The 24602-nt window shown below is 33.9% G+C and overlaps 1 protein-coding gene and 1 pseudogene across 1 annotated transcript; both read right to left on the bottom strand.

Annotated features, from left to right (window-relative positions):
* Positions 1-803: 803 nt before the first annotated feature.
* On the bottom strand, positions 804-3910 carry LOC109167075 (cysteine-rich receptor-like protein kinase 25). The gene is made up of 7 exons (XM_019315979.1): positions 2932-3910; positions 2741-2860; positions 2482-2669; positions 2181-2391; positions 1849-2086; positions 1606-1759; positions 804-1512 (listed from the first exon to the last, which is right to left on the bottom strand). The coding sequence occupies exons 1-7, from the start codon at positions 3668-3670 to the stop codon at positions 1186-1188; spliced, it is 1977 nt and encodes a 658-aa protein (XP_019171524.1). The 5' UTR covers positions 3671-3910; the 3' UTR covers positions 804-1185.
* A 4267-nt stretch (positions 3911-8177) lies between these two features.
* LOC109167073 lies at positions 8178-23656 on the bottom strand (annotated as a pseudogene).
* Positions 23657-24602: the final 946 nt, after the last annotated feature.

Genomic DNA, 24602 nt, shown 5'->3' with positions numbered 1-24602 from the left:
TATTTAAAAAATAGGCACTTCCTAAAGCTTGTCTGTTTTTTTTTTTTTTTTTTTTTTTTTTTTTTTTTTTTTTTTTTGTGCGTTATAGCTGTTATATTTTATTTAATATATAATGCAAGTGCGAATAGATTTGAATAAAAAATAGGCACAAGTGTCAAATAGACTCATCTACTATTGCGAAGTGCTCAATTCCCACCACAAACTAAATTAAGTATCAAATATGCCAATCTACTAGCTAAATTTGTTCAATTGACATTTTTTACAGGTTGCCTATTTAATTATTAAAAATAAATAAATAAATAGAATAAAAATTAAAATAATTAAAATAATTTAAAAATAAAAAAATAAAAAAAAAAAGAAGAGAATATCAGCCACCGGATATCCGGTGGCTGATATTCTTTTCTTTTTTTTTTTAATTTTTAATTCTATTTATTTATTTATTTTTAATAATTAGATAGGTAACCTGCTACCAACTTGTAAAAAATGTAAATCGAACAAATTTAGCTAATAGATGAGTTTATTTGACACTTAATTTAGTTCGTGGTGGGAATTGAGCACTTCGCAGTAGTAGATGAGTCCATTTGACATTTGTGCCTAAAAAATATTGGATTCCTTACCTACCGTGCTTTTTTAAGTTGTCACGATGCTAGAATTGGTTCCTTTATTGAAATTTGGAGACATTTTTTATTTTCTTTTCTACTATAGTTTAAGAACATCCACACTAGTAGAGGTTCTTTATGATTTTTGAGGAGTTATTGTAAGTGTAATTAGAAAAGAGAATAAAAGGGGAGAGAAAAAAAAAATTAATAAAACAAAACTTATTTTAAAATTAAAAATTAAAAAAGTAACTGCCGCGTGGCTTCAGCTGTGCGTGAAACGCGCACAGCTTTTCAAGCTTTCTCTGACCAGCACTGTTCAATGGTGTGGGGTCCTTGAAGAAGAGTCTCAAATTTCTCTACCTCCATTTCTCTTCCCTCCAACTCATCACAAATTATACTATTCTCCCCAAAAACACCACTAATAATGTTGCTCTTTTAGAAAGCACTTCTTCAATTTGGGACTGATACTTTATTCCTATCATTACTCTCATGTGCAAAACAATATATAACTTTGATTCACTATTTTGTATGTGTAATATCATGCATGCCTCTATAGTCCATGAAGGCCATTGGCAGCTTGCTACCACTAATCAATGAAAGTGGTAGCACAAGAATCTGTGAGATGATGGTTGAGTGAAGATGATGCTGTAGTGGATGAAGGCTTGAGATGAATGCCATGGTTAGATCTTCTCCCCATAGAAATCGGTGGCCGGCTTGGTTTAGACATTGGCATTTGTCCTCCTTTCAAAAGATGAACAACTTCTGACATTCTTGGCCGCTCTGCTGGATCTTCTTGCACACACAGAACCCCAATATGGATGCATCTTGCTATCTCTTCCATCGGAGAAGACGACTCTATCAGCACAGGATCTGCAACTTCCAATTCCTTTTCTTCATTCACCACCTGCCATGCCTGCAGACATGATAATCTCTAGTTCTTTAATTTGTGTAGAGAATTTAAAGCAATTAAGTATAGGTTAATTGCAAGTTTGCAACCAAGTCATACATAGGAAAGTAGTGTCTGATGAGAGCTTCCATTGATGTAAAAGTTGCTGTTTCTTTGTCCACTGATGATTTCCAGCATTATGACACCGAAACTAAACACATCAGATTTAATCGAGAACAGTCCACCCATTGCATACTCGGGAGCCATATACCCACTGTACAAAAAAAATACTCTAATTAATTACCTTAATATTTCAGATCAGATGTAAAGAAATGATGACAACAATAAAGTATAGTAGCCCACTATGTTCCCACGACTCTTCTGGTGTTGGCGAGGTTCTGTTTTTCACAAAAGATTCTAGCGATTCCGAAATCAGATATCTTGGCAACCATGTCACTATCTAGCAGAATATTACTTGGCTTTAGATCCCGATGAATCACTTTAAGCCGGGAATCCTCATGAAGATAAACAAGTGCCCGTGCTATTCCATCAATGATGTTAAACCGTGTTTTCCAATCAAGCAGCAACCTTTTTTCCCTGTCTGCAGAAATTAATTAAGTTCAATTTTTCAGTGAGTCTAGTCTAACTGCATTCTTGATAGTAGAAGAAATTAAGTATGCCAGTGAAGAACAAACCAAATAGGAAAAAATCAAGGCTTTTGTTGGGCATGAACTCATATATCAACAGCTTTTCATTCCCTTCCAGGGCACACCCAAGAAGCCTGACCAAGTTTCTGTGCTGAAGTTTTGCTATCAGCATCACCTCATTCTTCAGTTCCTCCACCCCTTGCCATGATTTTCTGGACAACCTTTTCACTGCTACTTCTTCCCCACTGGGGAGAACACTCTGTAAATTAAGGCTCCAGTTTTCTAACGTTATCGAAACACAAAAGTAGAACCGGAATGACAGGATCCTAATAAGGAGGAGCTAGAGTACCTTGTAAACAGTGCCAAATCCGCCTTGTCCAAGCTTATTAGACTGCGAAAAGATCTCCATGGCTGCCTCGACGACAGGTAGCTCCACGGATGGCATATCCTGGGAGCTTAACACATACTTTCCTACTATACTCAAAGAATTGGATCCAGGTCTGGCTTCAATTCCACTATGGCCTTTTTCCTCTTTATCTGCAATTAATTAAACCAACTCTAATAAAACTATATTCATCTTTGATTTCAGAAACTATAATATTTTTTACCTGTTTTCACCTGCTTCCTCTTTTGACGATATCGTGCAAAGCTCCCAACCAAAACTGCCATCAGAAATGCTAAAACACATACAATTGTGACAGGAACCCAGGTTTTGCTCTTCTTATTCCCTGAAATCAAGTTAATGTAACTATGACCAAACTGAAAGAAGAGATGCAAACAATATGATCAAGTTTCTTACCAGTGGCATTATAATAGAACTGGTATATCTCAAAACGCACAGAACAAGCCCCACCATAAACCGTCCCCCCTTCACGGGAGCCACAACATCCTTCAAGATCTCCCGAGGCGCTACCCAAACAATTACTGCACTCTTCATTAGACAAATCTCTTGTACACTGCACAAGTCCATAAATAGTAATCTGTTCTGAAAACTTTCCACTTTGAGCTGCAAACATGAGCCTGGAATGGTAAGCAGCCTCCTCAGAGAGGTGATCCATCAACTCCTTCAAAGCCTGTGAGAACTGGGCGGGATCTGCAGACACAGTTTTCTTCTCGTTATTCGATTCGAGATACTTCCCATTGTAACGCTTCAAAAGGGTAGAGCCGTACTCGACTTTACAACGCTGATCATATCTTATCATAGCCTCCTTAGTTTGACACTGGCGTTTAAGCTCTTCGCTTGCTTTCTCCAGACAGTTCTGGCAGTCCGTCGAGTTTATGTCTCCCCTGCAGAGCGCTCGGCCCAGGACTCTGTCAGCTCCATCCCCAACTGAAGCGTTGTAGAAGCCTTCATTTCGAGCTGTGTTCGCTAGCAGAGAACCTAGGAGGTTTTTGAGGTTGTTGTCGAAGGGGCTATTGGCTGTGTATTTGCCTCTGTTACTCGAACATGGGGTATCAAGCGGCTCTGCGGCAACGCAAACATGAAGAAATAGCGGCAACACCAAAACAGCAGCAATAGCTCTTTGATTGATCATCATAATTGGTCGGAAGTTCTAAAGATGGCAACTTTTCAGCTTTATCCGATCTGGGGACTTGATCGAAGGAATTGAAATAGTATGAATCTTCCACAGGAATTTGGAAAAACATGGCAAGATGAAAGCAATGTGTATGGACATCTTCTTGGAATTGAATTTTCTGCTGATGGCTCAGAGTGTTGGATACATTCATCTCCAATCGTAGCTATGGGGTCCTTGAAATTGAACAGTGTGAATATGACCATTTGCACTCATGCGGGTTGCCCAGGAATCAATGGTAAAGTCCATAAAATATTGAGATTAATATTAGACGTTATTTACACGTTAAATATGTGAACTGTTTTGATAGCGGTCATGCTAGCTCCATGAATTGAAGCTGTGACAAGAATGCTTATCCACTTTAACAACTTCATTCTGATTTCTATGTCAAAGTTCTTGCAATAAATATCAAAATAATAGGAATAATATACATTGGAAAAGACTTGTCAAAGGCTCTTTGGATGCAACTGGACAAGTGGGCTTATAATTTTGTGAATAATTTATTTACATATATCTGAACAAATCATGAGTCGTTATAACCCATAGTTATATGGTGGACCATAGTGATATGTCATAAATATAAATATTGTCAAATAAACATGTACTATAATTAAAATTATATTTTAATATTACTATAATAAATTAATTGTGTAAAAATTATAATATTCAACCCTATTTACACGTTACATATGTAGGACTGTTTCGATGGCGGTCATGCTCCATGGCTCATGGCTGTGAGAAAAATATTCATCCACTTAACAACTTGCTTGATTCTGATTTATGTGTCAAAGTTCTTGTAACATATATAAAATTTCAAATAAATAAATAAATTTTGAAAAGGGATTTCTCAAAGACTCTTTCTGTACGACGGGACAAGTGGGTTTCAAAGTGTTTATTGAGGGATGTCAATCTTTATGTATTATAACAACTATATTTAAAATTTTAAAGTTTGATTTTAAAAAAAAAATTAAATATTTATATTTTATAATAATTATACCCCATTATCATATAAACTATATTAAAACATTTAAAATTTGATGAATTAATAGCAACTTTAAAAAAATATATATATATTTGTACAAAATTTCAAAGTTCATTGGTTTATTTGAACATTTTTCTAAAGCTAAATTAAAAATCAAATTTTTAAAGTTTGATTTTTTTTAAAAAAAATAATAATTAAATGTTGGGTTATTGCAATTGGATTTAATCGATGACACGAGGCACGTTAGGAGTTAAGAGATGAACACAACTAGTTAAATTCTTGGACTTAGAGTTCCTAACATAAACACAATATTTAAGCATGAACAATATTATTGATTTGTGCATCTTTAAAACAAACTTTTGCTGCCATACAAATATAGAACCTTATACATACAAGATTTTTAGCTGTGATTTAAACAGAGATTTGGTGTCCTATCTGGGTATTACTGCTGAAACAGTGAGACCATTTTCAGGCATTTTCTAGGTCTATCTGCAACATTTTCTTGAACACAAAGCAAGCCGATGTGTATGCATCTCATCATTTCATGTACTGGACCTGATTTAGCTGTCAGCATGGGATCTATCAGATTTGAAGCTGTCCCTTCGCGCCGTTGAGTCCAAGCCTGTGGGAATTTGATATATCATTGCCCAAATTCTTGCAGGTTTAATAGATAATTATAAATGTTGTTTATACTTACATAGCTCAGAAGGTCTTGTACAGATTCCCCATTTCGAAAACATATGTTCTTCTGTCCGCTTAAAATTTCCAGGACCAGAACTCCGAAGCTAAAAACATCTGATTTAACTGAGAATTGGCCGTGCATTGCATACTCTGGTGCCATATATCCACTGCAAAGTTGAGTTGAAACAAAAATTATTGATCAAGTTCAGCTTTCTTAAACTTTCATTTCAGTTCTTGATCAAAATGAGGGTGATCTGATTGTATGATACTACTTACTAAGTGCCCACAATTCTGCTTGTATTGCCTTCAGTTTCATCTAATGCAAACAACCTTGCCATGCCAAAGTCAGATATTTTCGGGTTCATATCTGCATCTAGTAAAATATTGCTAGCTTTGAGATCACGATGAATTATACGAAGGCGAGAATCTTCATGGAGATATAGAAGTTCCCTGAAAATTCCTACTATGATTTTATAGCGAGTTTCCCAATTCAAATTGAATGACAGGGGAGGAGTTTTACAAAAAGAATGATAGATATGAAAGAAGAATATATATCAAACAAGAAGTTGTCAAGGCTAGCATTGGGAACAAATTCATAAATAAGAAGCCTTTCTCTCCTTTCCAGGCAAAACCCAAAACCCAAAACCCAAGCAACCTGACCAAATTTTTGTGCTGAAGCTTGGCAACCAAAATCACCTCATTTTTTAATTCTAAATCACCTTGCACCGAATCTCTACATTGTTACTAAGAGTTTTGAACATTGGTCTCTTTTTCAAATATAGCCTACTAAACTAGTGAGGTTATAAATTATTATAAACTGAATTACCTCTTTGTAGTCATTTGCCATTTAAAGTCACAAAATCATGTTTACTCAAGGATAGTACTTACAAATTTAGTCGTCACTCAAAAAGGTTAAATATAAATTACTTGAAACACATACCACTATTTAGTTAGGTATGTGCCATGTACATTTTAAAAATATAATGTTATTTGTATCAAATTTTATAATTCCGCACAAGTGTTCAATTATATTTATATCCATATTCCAATAAAAAAAATGTTACGTCTCAAATAAAATGGTCTCTGTAGTGTTACGTTACTCATTTATCTTATACCGATAATTATTTCAAACTTTTTATAATTAATTAAATACGGAGTAATATATTTGGGACAAATTTTGAAATTAATTATTTGAAACACAAACAATCACCTCTCATTCTGTAACGGGTTTAAAATAAAACAGGAAAAAAGATAAAATAGGCCCATGAATTTTATTCAAAAGTATAATTAAACTCCTAAACTTTAAAAATGTTTAAATAAACACTCGAACTTGTCATTTTAAGTCAAATAAGTCAAATTACCGGTAATCAACAGATTACCGTTGAATTATTGAAGTTTTGACAATCGCTAATTACTGTTAACCATCGTTACAACCCGGGAAAAAAAAAAAAAGTTCCATCGGAAAAACATTATCCGATCGTCTTCCCCAGGAGAAGATGACCGGACTTTCGTCTTTTCCAGGAGAGGACCGGTCGTCCTCTCCAATGGAGAAGGCGACCAGATCTGACTGCTGGTTGTCTTCTTCGGTAGAGAAGACCCTGAAATTTTTTTAAAATTTGTTTTTCATCGTCTGAATTTTTTATTCGCCGGAATATGACCGGAATTTTAGATGACCAGTTATTCCAGGTGAATAACCGACTATTGGGTTAGACACTTTAAAAGGACAAGTTTGAGTGTTTAATTGAACATTTTTAAAGTTCAGGAGCCTAATTGCACTTTTGAATAAAGTTCAGGGATCTATTTGACCATTTTTCCAATAAAATATTTTTTGCCATCACCCCTTCAAGTCTGGCAAATTATATCGTGCACTAGGGCCCTAGCCCAAAACGTCGTCGTTTTGTACTTTTTTTTTTTTTTTTTTTGTAAATTTTGTTTCCCGTGTCTGCGGTTAACTTCTAAAAAAAAAAAAAAATCATGTTTCGAATGTACATAATTGTATAATAGAATGTACATAAACCACTAACATAATACACATAATCTTTTTTGAAAGGGTAATACACATAATCTAACATAATACATAATACACATGCATAAACTCTTAACTCTGTAAAAAAAAATCTCATGTTTTGAATGTACATAATTGTATAATAGAATTTTGAAAGTTGAAGGACCGGGTGGTTAATTTGGACCACGAATGGTTAAATTTGAAAGTCGAAGGACCACAAATGATCAATTTGAAAGTTTATGACTAAACTAAACATAGTAAAACCATTATACTCGGAGGATTCCATGTGGCATTATCGGAATGAAAAAAGTGTTGAACTATCCCACGTTGAAAAATTAAACAGAAAGAGAGATAATGTTATAATGTTGATGTAACATTTTTCATTAAGATGCAAGATAATGAGACCAATAATAGTCATTAAAGTAGCAATTAGATTTGGTAACTAATTACCTGCCTATAGTATAATTTGACTATTGTGGTAATTAATACTCCGTATTTAGCAATTAGGTAATTAGATGAATAAGATAATATGGCCATTAAGGACTTATTACCTAGAAGGCTAGAATGACGGCACAATACCTAATAACCTAAATATACACAATAATATGACAAATAGAAAATGGACTATGCAGTCATTAGACAATTAATCGATTATAAATGTATCATCAAATACAAATTATAAATAAAGGTATCAAATGCACAATAACCATCACAATTAGACGTACAATTAATCCGTAATGAAAAATGTTACAAATTAATTATTGGAAATCAATAATAAAATATCACAAAATAGAATTAGGGGCTACACCCTTTGAGGCGCGAATGTGCTTTAATTGATCAGATTGCTGGCATCAATTTGGTTGCCATCTGCTTACCCAATGAAATCTTTTTCTTCTTAAAATGCTTCGGAGCCTATGAATTGACAGTACTTTGAGTAAAAAATCCAGGATCAAAGGGTTCTGGAGGTTTATGAGATAAGGTTCGACTTAACATGTGAACAACTTGAGACATTTTTGGTCTATCATTTACACTTTCTTGAACACACAACAAGGCCACATGGATGCATCTTTTTATCTCATGCCTTGGAATTGATGAACCTCGCAATTTCGAATCTATCACATTTAAAGCAGTTTTATTTTTCCATTGTGTCCAAACCTGTAACAACATTCACAAGTTATTTATGTTAATTAAATTTGTTATTTAGATGCATGTCGTGAATACCGAAACCACACTTACATCACATAAAAGGTCTCTTGTAAATTCTCCATTTTGAATAGTATTCCTCTGACCACTTATAATTTCCAGAACTAATACTCCAAAACTATATACATCGGATTTTTCTGAAAATTTGCCATAACGTGCATATTCCGGTGCCATATATCCACTGAAATGTGAAGTGGACAAATATTTCACTCTAGTAAGTTGTCTAATCAAATTACTTTGCAATGTAAATAGATTTAGTTGAGTAAGGAGTACTTACTAAGCTCCCACCAATGTATTTGTAGAGCCATGGGCTTGGTTTAAAGCAAATAACTTAGCCATCCCAAAGTCGGCAATTTTTGGGTTTAAATCTGCGTCTAGGAGAATGTTACTAGTTTTGATATCGCGATGAATAATGCGAAGACGAGAGTCTTCATGTAGATAAACAAGTCCTCTAGCAATATTTTCTATAATCTTGTAGCGTTTCTCCCAATCCAAATATCCACGTTTAATAGGATCTGCATGTCAACATTTAATTGAGAATATATAATTTTAAAAAAGTACTAAACCAAAGTGAAAGACTAGATTAAGAAATATTACCAAATAAAAAGCCGTCAAGGCCACCATTGAAAACAAATTCATAGACAAGAATCATTTCTCTTCCTTCTTGGCAGTAACCAAGCAACTTCACCAAGTTATTGTGTTGAAGCTTAGCTATGAAATCCACTTCATTTTTAAACTCTAAAGTACCTTGTCTTGAATTTTCAGACAACCTCTTCACAGCAACTAATGATTATCAAGTTTACCCTACATATTCACGAAATAATATAAATAATATTGAGTTATAGAGATATAAAACTTTATTAAATTGTAACTATATATTACTAATGGTACATAGTATAATTAATTATAAATTTACCTTATATACGGTACCGAAACCTCCTTCTCCTATCTTGTTTGTTTTAGAGAAGTTATTGGTTGCATTTTGTAGGACAATCAATTTATATTCCTTAGGAGACTCCACTGAATTAATTCCAACACCCGAGCTAGATTCTTCAACAGCTTCACATAAAAATCAAGAATGATTTTTTTGAGATATATTCTACTCATTAGTTGGATTATAATGAATCGCTGTTCAATATAGTAATTTGAGTCTTAATGACATAATATTAAAGTCAATTAGGTTGCTGTATAAAGTATTATTGGAACTTACTCTGATCTCTGCATAGCCTTTGGCTGTCCTTTTCTGCATTTGAAAAAGAAAATTGCAAATAGTAATCATGATAAGACTACAACAACAATAATTACCATTCGATGTGATAAGAGTATTCGAATAGGAAAATACTATATGATACGAGTATATCCACAGTAGAAGAAGGTGAAAATCAAGAATTGGGAGAAAGAAAAGAAACAACCCATGCTACTAGGCCAAGGAGAAGACGAAGGAAACCGGCATGGATGGTTGATTACATTTGTTAGACTAAGTTTATTCGTAATAGGATACATTAGTTTAGTCCTAATACTTTATTATATCATATTAATTAGGAATCATAGTCCTAAGCATAATAGGAGTAACTTAGTATATAATCACCCTGCATGCTAGGGGGAAAGACATGCGAATTATTATTATCTTTTTCTTCTCTACTCTCATCTTCCTTCTCTGAAATCTCTCTCTCTCTCTCTATCTCTCCCTCTCTCTCTCTGATTTTTCCCCTCCCCTAATTCCATCTTTGGAGTCTGCACCCACTCAAAGCGGTGCCGGCTTGATACGGGTTCGTATCAATTGGTGCTTTCATTGCATCGAACTCATCTTTCTTGTTCTTTTACACACTCAAAACTGTAATCCTACTTCATTATGTCAGACAACCAATCTACATCAACAACTCGTCCTTGGGAGCAGGCAATTGCCGAATTTCAAGAAAATTTTGAAAGACAAACTGTTACAAATCGCCAACTCATTCAACAACTCATTACCTCCGTGTCACGGTTGGAAACGATGGTAACAACAAATAAAAATGCAGCAATGCAACCTCAAACACATGGAATTTTAGGGCCTCCACCTGATAATCATCTACAACCATCTTTGCAACCGGAGAGTGGCCAAGGGACTCAACGATTTCATATGAAACTTGAGTTACCTCGCTTTGATGGCTCAGACCCTCATGGTTGGATATTTAGAATTCAAGAATATTTTGATTTTTATGATACACCAGACACACAGCGATTGCGAATATCAGGATTCACAATGGAAGGGAATGCTTCTGGGTGGTATCAATGGATGAAAAGGAATGGAATGTTAACTACATGGAAGGAATTTTTACAGAATGTCACAAAGCGGTTCGGCGAGTCTCGTTTTGAGGATTCCCAAGGAAAATTGTCAAAATTGACACAGCAAACCACAGAAGATCCAATCTTAGGAGAAGAAACCATAGTGCATGGGCAAGATGACATAATCGCAGGAGATATTTCCATTCTAAACTCATTGGCAGGCCCGGGTAATCCCAGATCGCTTAAACTTTTGGGAGAAGTTAATGACCGAAAGTTACAGATTCTAATAGATAGTGGCAGCACCCATAACTTTGTGCAACCCAAAATTGCTGAGCAACTACAGTTACATACTTTGAAGGTCACACTAAGTGGCACAACACTGAAGAGAAGCACATCATACCATCCACAGACTGACGGGCAGACAGAAGTAATGAATCGAGGCTTAGAGCAATACTTAAGGGCTTTTACTCACATCAAACCAACCAATTGGACGACATACTTGGGATGGGCAGAATTTTGCGCCAATACAGGCTACCACAGCAGCATTAAAATGACTCTATTTCAAGCACTATATACAAGACCACCACCCACCTTAGCACCGTATACAAAAGACACACCAATAGTGCAAGCACTATATGAATTATTGTTGGATCGTGACAGATTGATAAGGCCACTGAAACACAATCTTCGGGAAGCTCAGCATCGCATGGCCCAAAAAGCCAATGCCAAAAAAAAGCAAAATGAAATTTTCAGTAGGAGATAAGGTTTTGCTTCGTCTACAACTATATAGACAGATATCAGTAGCACGTAGAAGCTCTAACAAACTAGCACGACGCTATTATGGTCCATTCAACATCTTGAAAAAAATATGGGAAGTTGCATACCGCCTCGAGCTACTACCACAAGCAAGAATTCATTCAGTATTCCATGTCTCACAACTCAAGAAACACATAGGAACTGAAGAAAATATAGAGGTCCAATTACCAGAAGAAATTGTGGGCCGATCACCAATTTCAGCTCTACTAGCACTCTGTGGGGAACAGAATGTTCTAAAAAATGAAAAAATACAACGCCAAGTCTTAGTGCAATGGTTAGATAGTAGTCCAGAAAACGCCACTTGGGAAGCTGCCGAGGAAATGGAACGATGGTACCCGAATCTCCACCTTGAGGACAAGGCGGTCGTCGAAGGGAAGGGGAGTGATACGAGTATATCCACAGTAGAAGAAGGTGAAAATCAAGAATTGGGAGAAAGAAAAGAAACAACCCATGCTACTAGGCCAAGGAGAAAACGAAGGAAACCGGCATGGATGGTTGATTACATTTGTTAGACTAAGTTTATTCGTAATAGGATACATTAGTTTAGTCCTAATACTTTATTATATCATATTAATTAGGAATCATAGTCCTAAGCATAATAGGAGTAACTTAGTATATAATCACCCTGCATGCTAGGGGGAAAGACATGCGAATTATTATTATCTTTTTCTTCTCTACTCTCATCTTCCTTCTCTGAAATCTCTCTCTCTCTCTCTATCTCTGATTTTTCCCCTCCCCTAATTCCATCTTTGGAGTCTGCACCCACTCAAAGCGGTGCCGGCTTGATACGGGTTCGTATCACTATATGTATAATCTATTCATATTTTCCACTTTCAATTTTTATTACCACACTTAAAAAGTTTGATATAGACACATCTATAGGGATCCACATAAAAAAAAAAAAAAAAAAAAAAAAAAAAAAAAAAAAAAAACATATTCACATCTAGGAATAATTTTGAAAAAGTAAAATTTGAAAGTACATGTACTAGAACTCATTCGAATAACGAAAGAGTCAATTACGAGATAGGATAGAGAATCTACTCTTAACCTTATAGATAATAAAAGTATATTTTTAACAAAATATTTTTCATAACAAAATATATTTTATATTAATTAATTAATTAAATGCATTATAAATCTCACAAAATATAATTAGAATTAAAAATAAATCTCACAAATTATAATTTCTTTCCTCTGCATACCCTCACCTTGTTGAAATTTGTTACGATTTTAGAAATTATTTAATTTGTTGCATATCTTATAGTAGCAAATTCATATTGAATTGAGTTCACAGAAGAATTGAAATAAGAAAAATATCATTTTGGTAAGAATTCATTTATTGGTTCCATGAGTCAAATGGAATGGAACTTACCTTCCATACCACCGTTTTCTTGCCTCATTTTTCGCCTCTTTCTTAAGACGATGCAAACGATGACTGTAACCATGACAACTACAACTATAACTGCAACTATAACAAACCAGACAGTTGGAGTTGTATGACGATGGTCATCCTCCTTTCCTCCTATAAATTAAAAATCTGGATTACTAAGTACTTATTAATTATATATATGAGCATGTAAAACCTCCCTGGCCCTTAGCTTGAGCCTTGAGGTAATAAAATAAAAAACAATCAATGGATTAACTCAGTTGGTTCAGTCGACCACTCTAATTAAAGTATTGCTCTAACTACAGTACTCCAATCTCATTCGTAATTGGAAGATATTGATCAATCAGAGATGATGAAGAGCCCTTGTATAACAAAGAGTAAAAACACGAGGGTTGAGCGGGCCTAAGCTAAACATACATATCATACCTGATTGTGGTTGTGGTGGCAGTGGTGACAGTGGTGGTGGAGCTGGAACATGAATCAATGCATTACCGAAGAAAAGGGCACTGTCATATCGAAAATTGCAGCTAGGCCAGATCACGCCGGCCCCTGTCTTGCCATAACAAAAGAGACACTTACTAGGGATCTCTTCAAAAGAAGAATTTAAGCAAGCTGAACATTGTTGAGCACTTAAATCAGGGATGCACTGCACAAGTGCATATATGGGCTGGGAGTCGGGTCCAGTGGTTTTACCCGCTGCAAACTTAAGAAAGGAGCTGCCATTATTTGCAGCTTGGTTTCTAAGATCATCCAGAAATTTTCTTAAATCTTGATTAAACTGTTCCGTACTCGTGACATTCACGTAGGTGTAAAGGTATTTAACAGGATACTGTGGAATGGAACCAATGATGGGGTTATTCGAGTATCGTATCGTGCACTCATCGTACCCTCCGAATGCCTCCTTCTGAACAGGACACGATTGCACCGTCATCTTAGCTGCATCATTCACACATTTACGACATTCGCTCAGCTCAACGTCACCTCTACACATCGCAACCACAGTGGTCGTGTCAGGACTTTGGCCGGCGGATGCATTGTAGAATCCGTAGTCATTGACGTTAGACGAGAGGGGCGAAAGAAGTGCGTTAAGGTTGTTCTGGTAGGTGCTATTTTGTGTGTAATTTCCACTTAGGCCGTCGCATAGTGCGAATAAAAGTTCACGATCTGCTGCTGACACGCTCAGGGTGATGAATATGATGATGATACTAGAGAGAAGGTATAGGAAAACCAAGCATCTCTGCAAATCCATGCCACCTAGCTTCATTGATCGATATGATGTTCACACAAAATATGCCAACAAATTAAAGTTTTTTTTTTTTTTTAAAGAGCATCCCAGCAGTGAACTAACAGTTGGGTTTTCTCTCAGTCCAAATACTACAGAGAGAGAGATAGCTTTAGGCAACCAAACAAAAAAATATTGCACATATTACTTCTTTTTTTCACCTTAATTTATTCATGAAAGAAACAAGTTGCAACTTTTTTTTCTTCAATAAATTCACTTATCATTTTTCTTTTTAAATCAAAACATTTTCCTTGCTAGACTGGTGGTGAAGACATTGTCAATGCCTGGGAATTAATGCTTGACAGCTAGAGTGTGCAAATAACTCTACTCGCAAGTGAACCACATGCAATAATACCCTTGGGCTCTACGCTTTTTGACTTTTTGTCTTTCTTGTGAATACACATTAAAAAAAATTGATACGGAGTATATGAATTTTTATGGAATAAAAGTAACATGATCTGTCGTGATTTTATTAATAAAATAAAATAATAACAGAGTGAGTAGTACTTAAAAAAAAAAAAAAAAAGTTGTACATTGTAATTTTGAGCGTATGTTTTTGTGCATCGCGCATATTGAAAGTATAATTGATATATTGAGTAATAATTATGTGTGATTAATATTATTAAAGTATGAATTGTGGTCAAGTGGTATGAAGTGACTTTCCTAAGTGTGAGGTCATGGATTTGAGCATCAATAGAAGTGCTATTGACTTGTTTTAGTATTTTATGAAAGTATATATAAAATATACTATACGTAATAGGGTCAATAGTACTTAAAAGAAAAGTTATCTAAGTATGAATTTTTTAAAAATGATAAATTATTAAATATAAGTATGATAACATTTAATTAAAATCTAATGAAATCAAAGTTATTTCTCATAATATCATGTATACATACATTATTATCATTGAAGAATATAAAAAATATATTGTATATCCATTTGCATTATAATAATAGTGGAAAAAGATAATAGAAGTAATAATGGTAAAAATATTTTAATCTAAAAAATTGTATAATACAACTCTTATAGCATAATGTATAAGAAAAATAACGAAAAAGGGACATATATTAAAGATATAACCTAGATTGAGTTTATATATTATATGGAGTACTTAACATTATTATAAAAAAAAAATTAAAGATAATTTTAGTAAACCTCATTAATTTAATTAGGTACATAAAATGTGACAATGAAAGTATTATTACTTTTAATACATAAACTAGTTATTTTACGCGCTTTGCGTGAATGAAATAATGCTCAATAATTATTTTTAAATAAGTATTTTAAAATATATCAATGTAATATTATATCGGAGATGTTTATGCATTGGTAAATAAATAATTAAATATTTAATTTGTTTATTTAAATATGTAATTTAAAGTATATAAATGCAAGATAATAAATGAGAGATTGATTTTATTGTCACTAAAATAAAGAGTAAAAGACATTTTTGGTCCTAGACTTATAGTGCCATTGCCCACTTTCAGCACATCTCCGCCGGTGTAGAGCTCGGACTGCCCAACCTGCTGCTCATCCGGCGACGCGTGGGTGGACGCTCCAGTGTCAGGGAACCAGGCGTCCGCCGGCGAGCCTCCTGCGACGGCAACATTGGCATGCGGTGCAGGTTCCGTGTATCTTTTGTAGCAGTAGACGGCCGTATGACCGTGACTCCGGCAAATCTGACACCTAGGATTGCCACGGCCACGACCTCCGCCATTCTGCCGTCCACCGCCACGGCCACGACCACGCTGATTCCCGGACTGCCGTCCGCCGTGCCCACTGGTCTGACCACCGCGACCAGCATACAGGGCCGCGGCGGAGTTTGTTCATCCAAGCCACTATAAGTCTAGGACCAAAAATGTCTTTTACTCCTAAAATAAATGTTTGCAACTTTGTAATAACATTAGTCTAAATACTTAGTCTAACAGCGATAGTCTAAATAAATACTACTTTTGGTTTAAATTTCTCTAATTCTTCTTAATTCTCTTTTGGGTAACATTGTCATTGTCTTCATCTTCACTACATGTCCTCTTTTTTTTATTTGGCTTGGCAATATTCAACGTTTTCATGTTCATTTCTTCAACTTTCCTGGAAGCGTTATGCCCTGGATCCGTGTCCACCATGTGCATGGTGGACACGCTGTAGATTCATAATTTCTATACTGTAGATTCATAATTTTTATACTGTAGATTCATAAAATTTATAATGTAGATTCATAATTTCTATACTACACATTCATAATTTTTGTACTGTAGATTCATAATTTGATAACTATACAGTTTAGAAATTATGAATCTACAGTACAGAAATTATGAATGTGCAGTATAGAAATTATGATTCTACATTATAAAATTTATGAATCTACAGTTTAGAAATTATGAATGTAGAATATAGAAATTATGAATGTACAGCGTGTCCACCATGCACATGGTGGACACAGGTCCATAGCATAATTTGCCACTTTCCTAAGACCCAATGTAAGATAAAGGAATAAGGGTCAAATAGGTCATTCAACTGCACACGATAATACAATTAGGCCACTGAACCTAAAAAATCAACAATTAAGTCCCTAAACTAACCAAATTCATGCAATTCTTCCAATTTGTAAGTTTCAAACAGGTAATCTTAAATTAAATTATTTTTTAAAAAAATAAATATTTAAAAATAATAATTTAAAATTAAATTAAAAAAAAAAAACTTTCGGTCGGAGACGAAGAAACTCTTCGTCTCCAGCATGGAGACGAAGAAACTCTGATCTTCGTCTCCGTCCATGGAGACGAAGCTTTGTCTGGACGGAGATGAAGAAACTCTTCGTCTCCATGGCCGGAGACGAAGACTCTTCGTCTCCGACCGGAAGATCTGTTTTTTTTTTTTTTTTTTTTTAATTTAAATAATTAATTTTAAATTTTATTTTTTTTAAAAAAATAATTTAAGTTGTGATGACCTATTGGAAACCTGTAAATTGGAAGAATTGCATGAATTTAGTTAGTTTAGGAACCTAATTGTTGGTTTTTTAGGTTCAATGGCCTAATTGCATTATCGTGTGCAGTTCGATGACCTATTTGACCTTTATTCCTAAGATAAATTACTGCAAGCTTCCCCAAAATGTTGCCTAGCCCAGGCCCGACAGAGCATTTTAGAGAACTCAATGACTTAGCCTTGTGTTGGTGTGCATAATCTTCACACTGTCACTAAGAATTTCGAATATTGATTTCTTCTATACAGTTTATTGAACTAGTGAGGTTCAAATTATTGTAAACTGAATTAAGGTCACAAATGCAGTATCTGTTCAACCTACTGAATCACAAAGAGTCAATACCACATCCACCAAGGCTTAAACTCACAACCTCTCATATAAGGGAGTAACTTGGTGCCACTCAACCACAAGGTCATTGGCAACATAAAATGTTATTTGTATCCAATTTTATAATTTTTCACAAATGTTCAATTATATCCATATTCCAATAAAAAAAATGTTACGTCTCAAATAGAATGGACTCTGTGATGTTACATTACTCATTTATCTTGTAAAATTATTTCAAATTTTTTATAATTAAATAATATATTTGGGACAAATTTTGAAATTAATTATTTGAAACACAAACAATATAATCACCACTTCAAAAAAACAATATAATCACCACTCATTCTGTAACGGATTTAAAATAAAATATTGCATTGTTTGCCATCGCCCCTTCAGGTCTCATTGGCTCGTTTCAAAACTATCAATTAATAAAAGGTTTGAAAAGGTCTAGATAGAAGGGGGGCAGATTAGGACAACGTCAAATTTTCTAGTTTAGATCGTCCACCTTTCAAGCTGCACAAGATTTGCTTGGTCAGATATTAATGAATCATACAGCATAGTATTATTCAGCAAAACTTAAAATTCAAGGAAGTAAATGAATCTTCCATGCGCCACAATTACATCTTTTAATAATGAAATGAAAGAAGTGTTGAATTATCCCACATTGAAAAATTAGACGGAAAGAGAGTTTATAATACTATAATGTTGATGTAACATTTATTATTATTATTATTATTAAGGTTGTATAATTTGTCTATTGAGGTAATTAATATTTAGCAATTAGGTAATGGATTAATATTATCAATAAGATAATATGGTCATTAAGGATTTGCCTACAATGATGGCACAATACCTAATAACCTAAATATACACAATATAATGACAAATAGAAAATGGACTATGCAGTCAATAGACAATTAATCGATTATAAATGTATCAAATACAAATTATAAAGGTATCAAATGCCCAATAACCATCACAATTAGACAATTAATCCGTAATGAAAAATGTTTCAAATTAATTATCGGAAATCAATAATAAAATATCACAAAATAGTATTAGAATTAGGGGCTACACCCTTAGCTTTGAGGCACGAATGTGCAAAATTGATCAGATTGACTGACATCAATTTGGTTGCAATCTGCTCACCCAATGAAATCTTTTTCTTCTTAAACTGCGTCGGAACCTATAAATTGACACTACTTCGAATAAAAAATCAAGGATCCAAGAGCTCTGGAGGTTTGAGAATTGAGTTTCGACTTAACATCTGAAGGACTTGAGACATTTTCCTACTTTATGAAAAGTTGATTTCAACTTTTCAATTAATTTTTGAAAACTAAAACGCAAAATATATTAAATCATAGCAACCGACTCTGGAAAGTGTTAAATAAAATATTAAAAAATAAAATCATAGCAACATTCTTACACAAAAGAACAGAGAGAAAATAAGGAATAAAATCAAAATATTCAAGTCTAGTCTCTCCTACATAACAAAAAGCATACTTAGCTAAATAATGAGCCACCATACTGTTCTGTCGATGCACAAACGGAAACTTTTTGATTAGTTAATTAAAAAAATTGTATAGATAGATTTTTTTTTTAATTTACTTTTAAGGAAATTTGAATTGGAGTACTCAAAGGAGCTTTAACCCAAAAGATGTGGTAGTAATGGAATCCATGCATGTTCCACAAAAAAAGACAATTGAATACTACATACCACATCAAAAGAGTCATTATTATATCTTAATTCCCTTTACTACAATTTGATGCTTGAAAGAAAAATTCATTTACCAAATACAAAATATATTTTAAATAAAAATATAATGTTCATGACAATCCATATATGTTCTCTCATATTTTGAAATCATTGTAAAATTGTTTCATTCAAAATATAACTAAAAACTAAAAATATTTTTTTCCCAACATACAATACTAAAAGTGATCATTCAGCATATACGACACTAAATGTTTGAAATCCCATTCTTCCTAAACTGCCTCGGAGCCTATGAATTGACACGGCTTTGAGTATAAAAACCAGGGACTGAGGGCTTTGGAAGTTCCATAGATAAGTTACGATTTAGCATATCATGAACTAGAGGCATTTTAGGTCTATCATCTGCATTTTCTTGAACACACAGCAAGGCCACATGGATGCATCTTTCTATCTCCTGCTTTGGACTTGATGGACGTTTCAATAATGGATCTATCACATTTGAAGTAGACCCTTTTTCCCATTCTGTCCAAACCTGTAACACCATCCACAACTTATTTATGTCAATTAAATTTGTTTTGTTACTTATATGCATGTCATTAATACTGATACCATACTTACGTCGGATAAAAGGTCCTTTTTAGAATTTCCACTTTGAATGGTATTCCTCTGTCCACTTATAATTTCCAAAACTAACACTCCAAAACTATATACATCAGATTTATCGGAATATATGCCAAAGCGCGCATATTCTGGTGCTATATATCCACTGAAATGTGAATTTGATAAATATTTTAGTCCAATAAGTTGACTAATCAAATTGCATATAATTAGTTTAGTAAGGAGTACTTACTGGGATCCCACCAATGTATTTGTAGAGCCTTGGGTTTGGTTTAAAGCAAACAACCTAGCCATTCCAAAATCTGTAATTTTTGGGTTTAAATTTACATCTAAGAGAATGTTACTAGCTTTGAGATCGCGATGAATAATGCGATTAGGAGAGGATTCTTTGTGTAGATAAATAAGTCCACTAGCAATACTTTCTATGATTCTGTAGCTTCTCTCCCAATCCAAGTATCCACGTTTGTCACGATCTGCATGTCGACATTTAATTGAGAATATATGATTTTAAAAATTCCTAAACCAAAGTGAAAGATCGACTAGTTTAAGAAATATTACCAAATAAAAAGCCATCAAGGCCACCATTGGAAACAAATTCATAGACAAGAATCATTTCTCTTCCTTCTTGGCAGTAACCATGCAACTTCACCAAATTATTGTGTCGAAGCTTAGCTATGAAATCCACTTCATTTTTAAATTCTAAATTACCTTGTCTTGAATTTTCAGACAATCTCTTCACAGCAACTAACTGATCATTTTTAAGTGTACCCTACACATTCACGAAATAATATAAATAATATTGATTTATAGAGATTTAAAGCTTTATTAAATTGTACGTAACTATATATTACTAATATTACATAATATAATTAATTATAGACTTACCTTATATACGGTACCAAAACCTCCTTCTCCTATCTTTTTTGTTTCAGAGAAGTTATCGGTTGCATTTTGTAAGGTAATCAAATTAAATTTCACAAGAGACTCCGCCGGACAAATTTCAACACTTGAGTTGGATTCTTCCAAACCTTCACATAGAAACCAAGAATAATCTTTTTGAGATTCTACTCATTAATTGGATTATATTGAATCGCTATTCATATAGTAATTTGAGTCTTAATGACATTAAATTAAAGGTAAATAGGTTGCTGGCTTTTGGCTTTCCTTTTCTGCATTAGAAAAAGGAAAATGCAAATAGTAATCATGATAAGATTACAACAACAATAATGACCATTCGATGTGATAGAATATTAGAATATATAACGAAAGAATCAGTTAGGACAGAGAACCTACTCATGGGTCCTGGCCTTAGACCATCTCCAACCATTGCACCAAATTCTGCACCAAATTTTACACTAAAAAGGAATATTTTTAGCATATTCTTACACCAAATTTTTTCCATCTCCAACCCATTACACCAAATTTTGCACCAAATTTTATTCATACACCCCTCATAAAGTTTATATTTATACTTTTATTCTTTTAACAAAACTAATAGTTGTAATTTAATAAATTAGACTTTAATTATATTTTATGTAATTATATTTTTAATTAAATTATATTTAATATTAATTTTGTTTTAATCGTCTTGATAAGATCTTTCAAATGATATAATTTTATTTTAATAATATACAATTTATGTTTAATATTTTTAAAGTAGTTTTAATTAAACTTTATGTGTTTGCTTTAAATTAAGTATGTAATTTTCTTTAATTTTGTTATAATTAAGCTTTATGTGTTTTCATTTTTAATTAGCCTATATTCAATATTAGACTTGTTTTAATCGTCTTGATGAGATCTTTCAAATGATATAATTTATTTTTAATAATATAAAATTTATAATTAACAATTTATCAAAATATACAAATATATCAAAACAAAAACAAAACAAAAAAAAAGGAATTAAAAAAAAGGAGGGGTCAAAATGGAAAAAAAAATAAAAGAGATTTGGCGCAAGGTGAATATGGCGCAGCACTGTTCACTCTGCGCTAAAATTTTGGTGTTTTGGCGACTTGATTGGAGGCAACAAACGCCATTTTTCTTTTGTGTTTTGGTGTTTTGGCGCCTCATTGGAGATGGTCTTATCAATGATCATAAAAAGTTTATTTTAAAAAAAAATATTTTTCATAACAAAATATATTTCATATTAATTAATTAATTTAAATACTTATTACAATACATTATAAATCTCACAAATTATAAATTATTTCCTCTGCATACCCTCACCTTGTCAAAATTTATTACGATTTTAGAAATTATTTAATTTGTAGCATTTCTTATAGTAGCAAATTCATATTGAATTGAGTTCACAGAAGAAATAAGAAAGAGTCAAATGGACTGGAACTTACCTTCCACGTCACCATTCTCTTGCTTCCCTTTTCGCCTCTTTCTTAAGACGATGCAAACAATGATTGTAACCATGACAACTACAACTATAACTGGAACTACAACAAACAAGACAGTTGGAGTTGTATGCTGGTCATCCTCCTTTCCTCCTATAAAATAAAGATCTGGATTACTAAGTACTTATATGAGCATGTAAAACCTCCCCCGGCCGGCCGGCCCTTAGCTTGAGTCTTGAGGTAATAAAATAAAAAATAATCAATGGGCAAACTCAATTGCTTCAACTGACCACTCTAAAGTCTTGATCGGTACACTAATCTCACTAGTCATTGGAAGACCTACCTTGACCAATCAGAGATGACGAAGAGTTTGCCCTTACTTGTATAACAAAGAGTGAAAATTAACATGAGGACTGAGCGGGCCTAAGCTAAATATACCTGATTGTGATTGTGGTGGTGGTGGTGATAGCCCCAGTGGTGGCGTAGCTGGAACTTGAATCAAGGTATCACTGAAGAAACGTTCACTGCCATATCGAAAATTGCAGCTAGGCCAGATTATGCCGGCCCCTCTCTTCCCATAACACTTGTCACATTTACTCATCTCTTCAAAAGAAGCATTCAAGCAAGCTGAACAATCTTGAGCACTTAAATCAGGAGTGCACTGCACAAGTGCATATATGGGCTGGAAGTCCGGTCCAGTCGTCTTCCCCGCTGCAAACTTAAGAAAGGAGCTGCCTTTTGCAGCTTGGCTTCCAAGATCATCCAGCAACTTTCTTAAATCTTCATTAAACTGGTCGATACTCGTGGCGTTCTCCAAATTCCACCGATACCAATAAGGATCCTTTGAAATGGAACCTATGATGAATCTATTGGAGTATAGTATGACGCACTCATCGTACCCTCCGAACGCCTCCTTCTGATTAGGACATAATTGTGCCAACTTCTTAGCAGCATCGGTAACACAGGTACGACATGCGTCCAGCTTAACGTCACCTCTGCACATCGCAAGCACGCTCGTCATGTCGGGACTTTGGCCTTCGGATGCGTTGTAGAATCCGTATTCATTAACCTCGGACGAGAGGGAGGAAAGAAGTGTGTTAAGGTTGTTCTGGTAGGCGCTGTTTGCTGTGTAGTTTCCAGTTTTGCCGCATACTGAGAATACAAGATCAGGCTGTGCGACTGCCGAAAGGGTGATGATGATACTAGAAAGCAGGTATAGGAAAACCAAGCATCTCTGCAAATCCATGCCACCTAGCTTGGCTAGCTTCATGTTCACACAAAATATGCCAACTCTTATTCCTATGATGAGCTTAAGTTTCAACCACAGAGCGCGAATTATTTGTAAACATAAAACCTAGTTTTTCCTAAGAAAAATACTATGTGTACTTCCACTCTCAGTAGAGTGATTCTTGAATCATCTAAAGGAAGGCTTTTATTTATTTATTTATTTATTTTAATCCAAATACCAGACTGAAAGGAAGGGACAACAAAACGACAAAAAATGTGAAAACAATCAGGGAAGGCTGATTTTTTCGATCTCCCATCTCATCAATGTAGGCCAAAAGTTATAAAAAATTCACAAAGCTAGAGACTGTTGTTGACTAACAATAATTGAGGCAAATAATGGATGAGAAATGAAATTAAAAATTTCATAGAAAATAAATTATCTAGGAATAATGAGTATAATGATAATGATTAATATGTCTCTACACAAAAGTATAATAATGATGTATAATTGTATAACGATAAAATATCAAAGGATGTGTAAAAAAAATATATTAAAGAAGAGTAAAGAAAATTAGTTATACTTGTGTGAGGTTGTTTTACGAATTCTTATTCGTTAGACAGATCGAGTCGAATCAATAAGGAAATGTAATACTAATTAATTAGAAATAAAGCGTGTTGGAAATTTTAAGTGACTATTTTTGTATACCGATAAACTTTTAAAGAGTCCTTATAAATCTAAATTGAATACAACCAAACTTTAAAAGTGTTTATAAAAGTCTCAATTGAATACACTCCTTAAGCAAGGGACAGTTGCCCACTGAGGTTCGATCAGTCGCTTTGTGTCATTGGACCACAAGGTTATTGACTTGAGCTGAATTAATTTAATTGAACTTTCATATTTAAAAAATAGGCACTTCCTAAAGTTGTCTGTTCTTTGCGTTATAGCTGTTATATTTTCTTTAATATATACTGCAAGTGCGAATAGATTTGAATAAAAAATATTGGATTCCTTACCTACCGTGCTTTTTAAAGTTGTCACGATGATAGAATTGGTTCTTACTTTATTGAA

This window comes from Ipomoea nil, unplaced genomic scaffold (assembly GCF_001879475.1).
Source record: "Ipomoea nil cultivar Tokyo-kokei standard unplaced genomic scaffold, Asagao_1.1 scaffold3147, whole genome shotgun sequence".
NCBI lineage: Eukaryota > Viridiplantae > Streptophyta > Magnoliopsida > Solanales > Convolvulaceae > Ipomoea > Ipomoea nil.
The sequence above is the reverse complement of the archived record's forward strand: the minus strand, read 5'-3'. Positions and strand labels throughout refer to the sequence as shown.